The sequence below is a fragment of the Girardinichthys multiradiatus genome, chromosome 8 (genome assembly GCF_021462225.1).
Source record: "Girardinichthys multiradiatus isolate DD_20200921_A chromosome 8, DD_fGirMul_XY1, whole genome shotgun sequence".
Lineage (NCBI taxonomy): Eukaryota > Metazoa > Chordata > Actinopteri > Cyprinodontiformes > Goodeidae > Girardinichthys > Girardinichthys multiradiatus.
The window spans coordinates 42,387,488-42,401,699 of NC_061801.1; the positions used below are offsets into that span (position 1 = coordinate 42,387,488).

Consider the following 14,212-nt stretch of genomic DNA (forward strand, 5'->3'; position numbering starts at 1 on the left):
CTGAGAAGAACCCGAGGACCTCTGAAACATCTGAGTCCTGGATGAAAGTAAGTCAACTTCCTCATTTTCTCTAGATCACCTTTAGGATAAACCCACCATCTTTAACTTTCCACAGTTTCTTCTGCAACTTTCCGAACATCACGGAGGTTCTGAAAACAAGTTTAGAAACAGAACCTGAGGATTCTGTTTGCAGAAACATGTCATATCTTCATGGAGCCATATCTTCCCTGCTAACCTTCACTCTGTTTCTCTGGAGCACTGAAGGTCAGGTGACCTGCAAAGATGAGAACGGCAGCCCAACGGACTGGTGAGAAAAATGCAGAACGTTTTTAGTTGGGTTCTGTCTTTTTTATTTCTTGTTGGGATTTTTTTCCTTATTAAATCTGCTCTTAATGACGTATTTAAAGTAGGGATGTTAATAGATGAATAAATATTAACTAATTAAATCAATAAAAAATTATTAATTGCATTTCAAGTCATCTTATGATTAAGGTTATTTAAGTCATCAGTTTAAACCAAAGGGACTCGTTTTCTTTTAGCTTGACATCCTTCCTAAAATTTGTGAAATAAAAACAAAACTTGTAGTTGCATAAAAATGCACAACATAATAACTTAAGTGCATCACCTTACATTCATTTTGTGGTTCAGAACATTGATTGTTTGGAAATAAAAAGCATGAATTAGTGTGATCTGTTATTGTGTTGTTGGTGTGCTCTGTGTGAAGCCCTCTTCCCTCCAACGCTGCTTCCAATCTGGCTGCAGCGTCTTTAGGTGAACGTCAGTGATGAACCGCTTCAGTGAAAACTAAATGCACCCTTGAAAAGCAAACAGGTCATGTTGCTGTTGTCCAAAGCACCATCTTATAACAATTAAAAATGAAATTCTCCATTTAGAAGTGCAAATAGTTAACGCAATAATTGAACAGCCCTAATTTAAACTAATTTAATGTGTAAAAATAAAGACAAATATCAACAGTAAAACTTTTACATTTTTAATCATACAGCTGATAATTACTGCAATCAGTGGAGTCCAATCCAAACCAGACAGCGGTTCTGTTTAAGTTAAAGCTGCAGACTTCCTTCATCAGGCTTGATCCACATCGCCCCCTGCTGGGATTAAGAGGAAGCTATGGCTTCTTGTTCAACCATGAAGTTGTTTCTGTCCTCTAATCTAAGCCCATCTGTCCCCAACCAGGTACATCTTATACAAAGCCCCTGTAAAAGCCTCTGGAGATGGTTTAAAGTATATTTATATTGATTCAAATGGGAGACAAAATGGCAACAAACTTATCAGTGATCCTACCGGCATCCTGGCGCACACCCTGAGACCCATCTTCTCCTCCCTGGTGAGAATCCATTCCCCTTCCTATTGTCTATGTTCAGGGCATGGTACACAGCTCCTTCTCAACTAACCATCAAACATTAACTTAACTTCATGATCTGAGTTTCTCAGATGGTTTTCTAGATGTTTTTATCTAAAATTGCACCTTAAGCATGTTGAATGTGGGACCGGTCCCTAATTCTCTGCTGGAACCTGTTGGATCTCCTGTTTGTGGTGGTTAATGATGCTTCATCTCCAGGTTTCGGACTTTGGATTCATCAGCTACAATGATCAACACCAGAAATGTAATACTGGAGCAACGAGCGCAGCAGAGCTGAACGTTACAGAAGAAATGCTGGCTGCGTCAGACGTCGGCCACAGTAAAGGTAAACAGCGCTTCAGTGAAGAATGTTGGCACTAAATCACACATGGAGACGTTTAAACATGTTTAAACATTACTCTCTGAATCCAACCCCACAGGAACATGACATCACTCCAGACCAACAGTACTTAAAAAGAACTGAAACTGTGATGCAGAATCAATGGGGTAAAAAATAAGTACACCCTTGGTGCTTTCATAGGATTTAGGAGGAAAAATAGCAGCAAGTTTAATTAACTGATCATCGTCAATCTGAGCATCTCCATGAAAGCAGAAGTTTGGGTAGTTTTCTGCTCCAGAGCAGCCAGGTGTGTGTTAACACAATGCCAGGCTGGAAAGACATCAGCAATGACATCAGAGCAGCAGCTGCTGCTGCCCATCAATGTGGAAAGGGTCATAAGGTCATCTCCAAACCATCTGAAGTCCGTCATTCTACAGAGATAATTCTAGATAAGTAAATAGAGATTATTCCCGGGAGGAAAACATCTCAAACAGCTGCTGATCTTCCCAGGAGTGGACATCCCAGCAGTTTCAGCCCAAGGTCAGAGCGGGAAGCTCAAAGAAATGACCAGAAACCCAAGAGCTCCATCTCAGACTCTACAAGTCTCAGTAAGCCGGTTAAAGGTTAAAAGTCATGACAGTTAGAGAAAGCCCGAAGGAGAAAGCTTCTTCTCTCTAAAACTTCCGTCAAGGAGTCTGAACGCGATGCAGCAAAGTTTCCAAGTTCATCAGAATCAGTGCACAGATGAAGCAGAAGAAGTCGAGGATCGGATCGGGTTAGAACCTGTTGGAAGAAAGGATCTCAAATGGCAACAGATGCTTTATAAGGTAACAGATGTTCAGGTGAAAGTCACAGAGGGAGCTGCACAGACCATCAACCAGTCAGAGGTGACTGGGGAACAAAACCAGAACCTTGACATCCAAGGAGGGATAGTCAGGTGAAATCTGGTGAAAACCGCGGAGCCACAAAATCTGGAAAGTTGAGACACGATGGCAACAGATGATCTGATAAAAGCCTGAGGAGAACCAGGCAGCTAATCAGCAGACAGCTGCAAGAAGCGATGAACAATGAGGTTGGAGAGAGGATGCATTCAAAGTTGGCTCCAAAAACAGAGCCAAACCACCACATGCCAACTGTAAGGAACAGTGGTGGGGAGCTGATGATGCGGGCATTGCCTGGTGTCCAGCTCCTGTGGCTGGACACCTGGGTGAACCAGTGATTGGACCATGATCTCCTCTATAGGCCTAGGAAACTGACCAAACAGTGTTGAGACTCAACAGTTTGGACAGATCGTCCCTGATGTCCTGTTTGTCCCTCACAAGATGCCAAAACTGGGGGAGCCCATAGAGACAGCTGGAGTTCATGGAAGTAGATTTCTGTGAGGACATTATAAGTATTAGGTGTCTTACCTACAGTTGATGAGAAATAAAAAGAAGTTCTGAAAGTCAGAACTGGGCCCGGACCGGAGCAGAGTGTCGGATAGTTACTCCACGCAGGATAAACTCATTGGGATGGTCAAACCGTTTTCTTCTGGGCTAAGATTAATATCTAAACTATAGCATAAAACATCTCCTCATTTTCTACAGAATACTATTAAAATCATTCCTGCTCTCATTTTAGCAATGAAACAGAGCACAGGTAGACCTACTGAGCCCAGCTACTGACTGACTGACCTCTTCAATGCTCTGCTTCTTTCCATGTACTTCATTTCCAGGAGTTGTGATGGTGGAGAAGAATAGAAGAGGAGTCTGGCTCCTACACAGCACACCACAGTTCCCTATGGAGCGAGATGCCAACAACTTCTGGCCTTCCAGTGGGAATAAAAACGCTCAGACATTCATCTGTGTGACCTTCAACTACGACCAGTTTCCAAACATAGGTAAGGAGCTCAGCTGAAGCTGCACATGTTGGAGATGAGAAGGTCCAACAGCATCTCACGTAGATTCTTGTCTGCTTTCAGGAAATCATCTGCAGTTCATCGGAGCGTGTGTGTTTGACAGTAAGATTCCTAATGATTTTCACCGAGAGCTTAAAGATGCTGCTAACGGAGTCAAACTAGATCCCAACACTGCATTTGTGGCGCTGCAATCAAGCGGAGGTCAACCATTTAAAAGCATCTCTAAAAACAAGAACCAAGCAGCAGCAGGTGACCTCTGACCCTGACCAGGTCCAAGCCTCTTACAGAGCAGCTTTAAGGCTGTACACCATAGAAACCAGTCTGATTATTGGCAAATATTGATAAATGTTTTTAATTATTATGATTGTTGGCCTGTATGTGTCCGAGCATAACAATATGACCGTTATGGTGCAGAGTGTATGAATTCAACCAGCAGACAATTTCTCTTCAACAGGTACATGATTACAGAGAAGCAAGAGTGATTGAAGTCAGTGGTACTGAGCACAACACCGTTTACCACCACCTGCCTTTCTATTTACCTTAACAGACACTTGTGTGTGTTTTTCTCTGTGTGTGAGGGCCGGCAGGGCTTCCTTCAGCATGAGGTGGGTCTAGTCTCGTAATAAGATGGCTGCTGTGGCCACAACGAAGGAGTGAGTAACAAGGTGGCGGATCTAATGGACCACATGTGGCATCTATGATCAAGTGCTCTGCACCCGTGGTACTGAGGAGAGCAGATCTTTGGAAGAACAGGATATTCGAAACTCCCCAGAACAAAGTCCGGTTTTATTAATAAAATTAAGTTTATTTCTATAGCGCCAATTTACAACACATGTCGTCTCAAGGCTCTTTACAAAGTTGGTTCAATCCAGTCATCCAGATTCCAAGTCAGGTTCCAATTAATCGTAATCATTGAACAGTTCAGTCAGATTCAGTTATTTATTCAAATTGGATAAAAAGTTTTTCTATCTAAGGAAACCCAGCAGATTGCATCCAGTCAGTGACTTGTAGCATTCACTCCTCCTGGATGAGCATGTAGAGACAGTGGACAGTCACTGGTGTTGACTTTGCAGCAATCCCTCATACTGAGCATGCATGTAGCGACAGTGGAGAGGAAAAACTCCTTTTTAACAGGAAGAAACCTCCAGCAGAACCAGCACCAGGCTCAGTGTGAGCGGCCATCTGCCACGACCGACTGGAGGTCAGTCAGTCATTTTCTACCACTTATTCCATAGTGGGTCGCGGGGGAGCTGGTGCCTATCTCCAGCAGTCTAAGGGCAAGAGGCAGGGTCACCCTGGACAGGTCGCCAGTCCATCGCAGGGCAACACACAAACAACCACGCACACACTCATTCATACACCTAAGGACAATTTAGAGTGACCAATTAACCTAACAGGCATGTCTTTGGACTGTGGGAGGAAGCTGGAGTACCCGGTGAGAACCCACGCATGCACGGGGAGAACATCAGAATCAGAATCAGAAAAGCTTTATTGCCAAGTACGTTTTTGGACATACAAGGAATTTGTTTTGGCGTAGTCGGTGCAATACAATACAAATTAAACAGTATAAACATATCTACAATATAATATAAATATAAGTGCACAGTTTTAAGTGAGTGAGAGTAAATATAGAGCAGTATAAGATGCAAGAGCAATACAACAGTGCAGATGATCATTGTGCAAGTAAAGCAGGAGTCCAAGCTGAGCGTTAATGTAACTCATTGAGTTACAGGTTAAAGGGAGAGTGTCAGGGTGGTTTCTGGGCTTTGTTAACCAGGCTGGTGGCAGATGGGAAAAAACTGTTCTTGTGGCGTGAGGTTTTGGTCCGGATGGACCGCAGCCTCCTGCCAGAGGGGAGAGTCTCAAAGAGTCTGTGACCGGGGTGGGAGGGATCAGCCAGAATCTTCCCTGCCCGCTTCAGGGTCCTGGAGGTGTAAAGTTCCTGGAGCGACAGTAGACTGCAGCCAATCACCTTCTCAGCAGACCGAATGACACGCTGCAGCCTGCCCTTATCCTTGGATGTAGCAGCGGCGTACCAGATGGTGATGGAGGAGGTGAGGATGGACTCAATGATGGCTGTGTAGAAGTGCACCATCATAGTCTTTGGCAGGTTGAATTTCTTCAGCTGCCGCAGGAAGAACATCCTCTGCTGGGCTTTCTTGATGAGGGAGCTGATGTTTGGCTCCCACTTGAGATCCTGGGAGATGATGGTTCCCAGGAAGCGGAAAGATTCCACAGTGTCAATTGTGGAGTCACAGAGGGTGATGGGGGCAGGTGGGGCTGGGTTCTGCCTGAAGTCCACAACCATCTCCACTGTCTTTAGAGCGTTGAGCTCAAGGTTGTTCTGGCTGCACCAGTCCAACAGATGGTCCACCTCCCATCTGTATGCGGACTCGTCACCATCAGAGATGAGTCCGATCAGGGTGGTGTCGTCCGCAAACTTCAGAAGCTTGACAGACTGGTGACTGGAGGTGCAGCTGTTGGTGTACAGGGAGAAGAGCAGAGGAGAGAGAACACAGCCTTGGGGGGAACCGATGCTGATGGTCAGGGAGTCAGAGACGTGCTTCCCCAGCCTCACGCGCTGCTTCCTGTCAGACAGGAAGTCAGTGATCCACCTGCAGGTGGAGTCGGGCACACTCAGCTGGGAGAGTTTCTCCTGGAGCAGAACTGGGACGATGGTGTTGAAGGCAGAGCTGAAATCCACAAACAGGATCCTGGCGTAGGTTCCTGTGGAGTCCAGGTGCCGGAGGATGAAGTGAAGGGCTAGGTTGACTGCATCATCTACAGATCTGTTGGCTCTGTAGGCAAACTGCAGGGGGTCCAGGAGGGGGTCGGTGATGTCTTTTAGGTGTGAGAGCACAAGGCGCTCAAAGGACTTCATCACCACAGAGGTCAGGGTGACGGGTCTGAAGTCATTAAGCCCTGTGGTCCTTGGCTTCTTGGGAACAAGGACAATGATGGAGGACTTGAAGCAGGCTGCCACATGACATGTCTCCAGTGAGGTGTTAAAAATGTCTGTGAAGACTGGAGACAGCTGATCAGCGCAGTGCTTCAGGCTGGCTGGTGAGACAGAATCCGGACCAGCAGCTTTCTGGGGGTTCTGTCTCCTGAAGAGTTTGTTGACGTCCCTCTCCTGGATGGAAAGAGCCGTCCTCGGCGTGGGTAGGGGGCTGGTGGGGGGGAACTTCAGGGTGGGGGTTGGAGGTGCCAAGGCCCCTCTTGAGGTTGGAGAGATGGGGGTGGTGGATTGTGGCTGCAGCTGTTGGGGGGCGTCGTGGGAGATGGTTGCAGGACTGTCCCTTTGTCTTTCAAAGCGGCAGTAGAACTCGTTCAGGTCGTTGGCGAGGCGTCGGTCGTTGATGGAGTGGGGGGCTTTCGGCTTGTAGTTGGTGATTTGCTTGAGCCCTTTCCAGACAGACGCAGAGTCATTGGCTGAGAACTGGATTTGGAGCTTCTCAGAGTACAGTCGTTTGGCCTCTTTCACTGCCTTGCCAAACTTGTACTTTGCCTCTCTGTATATGTCTTTGTCCCCACTCCTGAAGGCCTCTTCCTTATCCAGTCTTAACCTTCTGAGTTTAGCTGTGAACCAGGGTTTGTCGTTGTTGTAACTCACCCTGGTGCATGATGGTACACAGCTGTCCTCACAGAAGCTGATGTAGGAAGTCACAGCCTCTGTGTACTCGTCCAGACTGTTGGTAGTAGTCCTGAACACATCCCAGTCTGTACAGCCTAAACACGCCTGGAGATTCTCCACAGCCTCACTGCTCCACTTCCTTGTCGTCCTCACAACAGGTTTGCAGAGCTTTAGTTTCTGCCTGTATGCAGGAATCAGGTGGACCATGATGTGGTCGGATTGGCCCAGTGCAGCACGTGGGACGGCGTGATAAGCGTCTCTGATGGTGGTGTAACAGTGATCCAGAATGTTGTCCTCTCTGGTCGGACATTTTATAAACTGTCTATATTTGAGGAGTTCGTGGGTGAGATTACCTTTGTTAAAGTCACCAGCGATGATTACTAAGGAGTCCGGGTTGGTCCGCTCCACACTCAGTATCTGGTCGGCGAGCATGCGCTGTGCGACCTGCACGTTAGCTTGCGGTGGGATGTAAACACCGACCAGGATGAACGAAGCGAACTCACGGGGGGAATAGAAAGGCTTACAGTTTATGATGAAGGATTCCAGGTCTGGAGAACAGTGCTGCTGAATCACTGTCACGTCGTTGCACCAACCACTGTTGAGGTAAAAACAGATTCCTCCACCTTTCGCTTTGCCGGAGAGTTCCGTGTCTCTGTCCGCTCTGTAGAGCTGGAATCCTGCCAGCTGCAGCGCAGAGTCCGGTATTAATCCACACAGCCACGTCTCCGTGAAGCACAAAACTGCCGATGAATCAAAGTCCCTGTTTTTCCCCAACAACAGTTGTAGTTCCTCCATTTTGTTGGGAAGTGAGCGCACGTTAGAGAGAAATATTCCAGGTAACGGTGTTTGTAGTCCACGCTGGTGAAGACGTACCAGCACCCCAGCCCGTTTCCCTCTCTTCCGGCGTTTCACCGCGTGAACAAAGGTGAGCTGCACCTTTGACCAGAATGTCCAAACATTCCAGAGCAGTAGGCAGAAAAGTGGGAAATAACTCCTCTGGTGTAGTAGCCCTGATGTTCATGAGTTCTTCTCTGGTGAGAGAGCTCCGGGTACCATCACAGAAGACCGTTTTAAAGCAAAAAACAAAACAAAACAATGCGAACCAACACGCCGAGGCGACCATCTGCGGCGCCATCCTGGTTTACTCCATGCAGAAAGACCCCAGGCCGAGAATTGAACCCAGGACCTTCTTGCTGCAAGGCAACAGTGCTACCAACTGCGCCACCGTGCAGCCCCGACTGGAGGTTTTTAATGAAATGAAATGTTGACTGATGAAAGTTATGTACCAGTTAAACAGGAGGGTTAGTTAGAATGCAAAACCCCATCTTGATACACATGGGGAACCCGGAGGAACCTTTCCTTCTTGTCCATGAAGGAACGCAAAGATGGCTGCACTCCTTCAGGTGAACTTTGGTTGGTGAGAGTTTTTCAGGTAACTGATCATGATTTAAGGGTGTTTGAGTTTTTGTTTTGGGTTTTTCTCTGACTCTGAAGTTCTCCAAGTTCTGAAGATCTTCAGAATCTCCAAGTTCTGAAGATCTCGCTTCTGATCATCATGTTCTCCAGGTGGTGCTTTAGTTCTTTCCTCAGGCCTAGTTTCTTATTATTCTTGTATTCTGTTTATAGTACATTTCATGTTATGTTCTATCTAAGATGTTCCTCGGTTTGATTGTGTCCTGGTATTCCTGTTTAGCTCCAGCTATGTTTTTCTGTTCCCTCCTGCCACAGCTAATAATCAGCTTGATTTGGTCCACCTGCACCACGCCAATCAGTCTCCATTTCTCTTCCTTTATATACATACTGTTCATCTCCCTGTCTGTTATTAATGCCATGCCAGTTCATCGAACCAGGCCAAGTTCTTTGCACCCTGCCTGTTTTTGTTGCTCTCCGGCTATGAGAGTTTTCTTTCATTAAAACTTAAACTCGCCACAACTCTGCCACCAGAGACCTGGCCGAGAAGGTAAATGAAAACTACAGCTGGAATCCATATCAACATCTAGTGCAATTAAATACAATTATTAATTAATACACTGAATTATTAACAAGCAAGTTCACAGCAAAATCATGCAAGAATTACATTTTTTCTTTATACCTGAAAAATGTATTTTAACTACTTGCAAGAGCAGGTCTTCTGGAGCGTCTTCCATGAAACTAGCTGCAAAGGTTCTGTTCTAATTCTAGGAAAAGTATTGTAGAGTATCTAGGCCATCCTGTGTGCAATAGTTACACAGATGAGGAGGTAAACAGGAGAGAATCAGAAAACAGTGATGTGTTTGATTTCCACCACATGTACCTTATCACAAAGCACCATGGTAGATAGTTTCAGTCTCTTTGGGTACAGGTCTTGTGCAGGTCCCCATTATTCTAAAAATGTCCCCTCTCATGGAGAAACAAGGATTATTCCAACAAAAAAAAAAAAACTTTATCTCAATTTCAGACACAAAGCATCTAGGGTGATTTTTAAATGACAAATTTAGAATAATGCCTAAATGTTACCACTTCAGATTTAGCCGCTTCAATATTTTAGATTTTATTTATTTATTTTATTGTTATTTAGACAAAAACTCTTTGCTATTTTAGATTATTATTAACTTAGTTTATCGCTAACTTGAGATGTGCTGAAGTGGACTGAATGGCATCGAAGGCACACAGGAGGAAAAGAGTTTGGCGTACAGATGGACATCAACACAGATATGCATCGCTTGGAATGGAGCATGTGATAAATTATTAGGATAAGTGGCAAGTAAAGAGTAGGGGTGCTAATATGGTTTCCTGAGGAACTCCTTTGAATACAAGCTGAGCAAATGAAAAGGCTTCACATTAGGTTACATGTAATATTTATTTCTGTCTGTTCTTTCTACAGATGGAGATCTCTACATCACTATAGCCGAAGCCCTGAAAAGTGACCTGAAAGTTCAGACGTGGGGTTGCCAACATGGTCGTGATCCCTCCTTCTGTGAACCCAACAGACATAAGGTGCTCAACATTGAAGAGGTCCAGACTGATTTAGGAACCTGGAAGCGTTTCTGTGATCATTCAAAGTGGAGTGTGACCACAGATCAGAACAGACCATGTGTGTGTATAGCTGATATGAACAGAGCTCCAACTCAGTATAAAAGGCGTGGGGGAGCGTTGTGCATCGAAAATAACGCGGTTTGGGACGTATTCAGAAACTTTGTCCACAGCACCGAGGACTGTAACAACTTAAAGGCTAGCATTTATTATTTGGCTCAACTAAGTTTTGATTTTGTAAAATATCTCGCTCAGATCTTTGTTGCTTGATTCAGAAATGGTTGAAATACACCAAATAACAGACAGCTGGATGATCAGTCCCTATGGTAACTAACCCAACAATAGTTATTAAAATGAACCCACCAATAATCATGACAACTAACACACCATTGGCCATAATAACTAACCTATCTATGGCTTTAACAACTAACTGATCATTATTTATAATCAGTTATCAGTTATAATAATGACTAACTCATTAATCACCATAACAACTGATTAATAGCTAAATTAACTTCTCCATCATTGCGATAACTAGTTATGATAACTGAATAACACCATAATAACTAGCTGATGAATAATGGCTTTAGCTTGAGTGATTACCAGGATTTATAGAGAAATAAATGAAATCTGAATCAGTTTCTTTGCTTGGTCTTCATTTTATTCATCTTGTTAATACTGTGTGCTCTCTACAGCGCCCCCTGGTGAATTCATTTCTACTTCTGCATCTTCTGTGAAACAAGCTCCTTAATATCTAAATAAATGTCTAATAATTTCAGATTATTAGTTACAGGGATTATATGATGCCTGTTTGAGCAAATGTCTTAAAGTCTAACATGTAAACATGAATGTTTCATCATTTCTACACAGATGGGAGTTTTGTGCAGCAGAATGATTTTAAATTCAAATTTTAGTTTTTCTTTTGTTTCTGGAAAAATGAAATCTGACTCTGTAAATGGCAGCCTGTTGTCAGCTCATCTTCTTCACCATGTCCAGGAATCTTTAAGGACTGAACTGAATATGGAAAGCCAAGCGATGCAAATAAAGCTAAAAAAAATCCTTAAACAGTTAAAACTGAGATCACAAATCATAAGTAAATAAAACAGAAATCAGTTCAAACAACCAATTTAAAAAATCATTAAGTCGGACCATAAGGTGCAGCATACTCTGAGGCTACAGTCCTTGCCTCAGGGTTGCCAGGTTCGATTCCCAGGTCAGGTTCTGCACGTCTTTCCCTTCTCTCTCCGTCTGTTTCCTGTCCAGCTACTAATGAGTAAAAACCACTAGTGCCAAATAACCTTTAAAAAAATGATACCCTGAACATTTTCTTTCAGTGGTCTCTGTTGTCCTCAGGTCTATAGGAAGATGTTCGCAAGACAATAGCCTTCATAACAGGTAGAAGAAACTTTTATTGTCCCTAAGTGGAGATATGCTGGTATATCAGCTGCAAAGTGATGTTCCAAATGGATGCAGATACAATCTTCTTGGTAACACCCTCCAACTCATACAGATATATACAGGTCCTTCTCAAAATATTAGCATATTGTGATAAAGTTCATTATTTTCCATAATGTCATGATGAAAATTTGACATTCATATATTTTAGATTCATTGCACACTAACTGAAATATTTCAGGTCTTTTATTGTCTTAATACAGATGATTTTGGCATACAGCTCATGAAAACCCAAAATTCCTATCTCACAAAATTAGCATATCATTAAAAGGGTCTCTAAACGAGCTATGAACCTAATCATCTGAATCAACGAGTTAACTCTAAACACCTGCAAAAGATTCCTGAGGCCTTTAAAACTCCCAGCCTGGTTCATCACTCAAAACCCCAATCATGGGTAAGACTGCCGACCTGACTGCTGTCCAGAAGGCCACTATTGACACCCTCAAGCAAGAGGGTAAGACACAGAAAGACATTTCTGAACGAATAGGCTGTTCCCAGAGTGCTGTATCAAGGCACCTCAGTGGGAAGTCTGTGGGAAGGAAAAAGTGTGGCAGAAAACGCTGCACAACGAGAAGAGGTGACCGGACCCTGAGGAAGATTGTGGAGAAGGGCCGATTCCAGACCTTGGGGGACCTGCGGAAGCAGTGGACTGAGTCTGGAGTAGAAACATCCAGAGCCACCGTGCACAGGCGTGTGCAGGAAATGGGCTACAGGTGCCGCATTCCCCAGGTCAAGCCACTTTTGAACCAGAAACAGCAGCAGAAGCGCCTGACCTGGGCTACAGAGAAGCAGCACTGGACTGTTGCTCAGTGGTCCAAAGTACTTTTTTCGGATGAAAGCAAATTCTGCATGTCATTCGGAAATCAAGGTGCCAGAGTCTGGAGGAAGACTGGGGAGAAGGAAATGCCAAAATGCCAGAAGTCCAGTGTCAAGTACCCACAGTCAGTGATGGTCTGGGGTGCCGTGTCAGCTGCTGGTGTTGGTCCACTGTGTTTTATCAAGGGCAGGGTCAATGCAGCTAGCTATCAGGAGATTTTGGAGCACTTCATGCTTCCATCTGCTGAAAAGCTTTATGGAGATGAAGATTTCATTTTTCAGCACGACCTGGCACCTGCTCACAGTGCCAAAACCACTGGTAAATGGTTTACTGACCATGGTATCACTGTGCTCAATTGGCCTGCCAACTCTCCTGACCTGAACCCCATAGAGAATCTGTGGGATATTGTGAAGAGAACGTTGAGAGACTCAAGACCCAACACTCTGGATGAGCTAAAGGCCGCTATCGAAGCATCCTGGGCCTCCATAAGACCTCAGCAGTGCCACAGGCTGATTGCCTCCATGCCACGCCGCATTGAAGCAGTCATTTCTGCAAAAGGATTCCCGACCAAGTATTGAGTGCATAACTGTACATGATTATTTGAAGGTTGACGTTTTTTGTATTAAAAACACTTTTCTTTTATTGGTCGGATGAAATATGCTAATTTTGTGAGATAGGAATTTTGGGTTTTCATGAGCTGTATGCCAAAATCATCCGTATTAAGACAATAAAAGACCTGAAATATTTCAGTTAGTGTGCAATGAATCTAAAATATATGAATGTTAAATTTTCATCATGACATTATGGAAAATAATGAACTATATCACAATATGCTAATATTTTGAGAAGGACCTGTAGTCCCTCCAGCCAGTTCTGGGTCTCCTCCCAGTGGAACGTTTCTGAAAAACCTCCATAAGAGAGGTGCCTAGAAGGCATCCTGATCAGATTTCTCTCCAGTACATTGAGCTTCTCCCAGATGACAGAGGTCCTAGCCCATACTCTAAGTCCAGCCATGCTCCAGAGGAAGCTTTCTTGTATCTGGGATCTTTCCATTATGACCCATATCTCATAACCATAGGTGAGGTTTGGAACGTAGACGGACCAGTAGATGAAGAGCTTTGATTTTTGGCTCAGCTCCATCTTCACCACAACGGACCGGAGCAGGACCAGCACTACAGCAGACACTGCCCCGATCCGTCTGTCTGTCCCCTGCTCCATCCTACCATCACTCAGACACCAAGGTGCTTCAGCTCCTCCTGTTCGTCAACCCCTCCTGACACTGATCATTCATAACTAGATTTCTATTTTTTAAAAACTAAATCTTATTTGCATCCATCTTTAACACCACATGGAGAACATATAAAACTGTAAAGTGTTAAAAACCTGAAACATATTCATGCACTGCCTGGCCAAAAAACAGGTCTCCACCTGGATTTAACTAATAGGTACAAGCCTCCCTTTGAATAATTACTGCATGGGTGATTATGTTTCAGCTGGCAACAAATTATTTAACCCCAAAGCAACAGTAGAACTCTGTTTAATTGTGAAAGTAAGAGCATTTCCACACACACAATGCGAAAGAAACTCAAGGGATTGGGACTGAACAGCTGTGTAGCCTTAAGAAAACCTCTAATCAGTGAGGCTAACTGGGAAAAAGGCTTCAATTAGCTAGGGAGCCTAAAGATTGGACTCTAGAG

At 44.3% G+C, this 14,212-nt stretch overlaps 1 protein-coding gene across 1 annotated transcript; it reads left to right on the plus strand.

The window, feature by feature from the left end:
* Positions 1-11,308, plus strand: LOC124872141 (deoxyribonuclease-2-alpha-like). Its single transcript, XM_047371858.1, has 7 exons — positions 1-47; positions 116-307; positions 1,195-1,345; positions 1,580-1,706; positions 3,415-3,579; positions 3,661-3,846; positions 10,095-11,308. The coding sequence occupies exons 2-7, from the start codon at positions 198-200 to the stop codon at positions 10,511-10,513; spliced, it is 1,158 nt and encodes a 385-aa protein (XP_047227814.1). The 5' UTR covers positions 1-47; positions 116-197; the 3' UTR covers positions 10,514-11,308.
* Positions 11,309-14,212: the final 2,904 nt, after the last annotated feature.

Bases quoted from the DNA above. Each gene is read 5' to 3' on its own strand.
- LOC124872141 (XM_047371858.1), top strand. From the start codon at position 198: ATGTCATATCTTCATGGAGCCATATCTTCCCTGCTAACCTTCACTCTG. The intron at 3,580-3,660 runs GTAAGGAGCTCA...GTCTGCTTTCAG, and splicing joins CGACCAGTTTCCAAACATAG to GAAATCATCTGCAGTTCATC. The intron at 3,847-10,094 runs GTGACCTCTGAC...TTCTTTCTACAG, and splicing joins CAAGAACCAAGCAGCAGCAG to ATGGAGATCTCTACATCACT.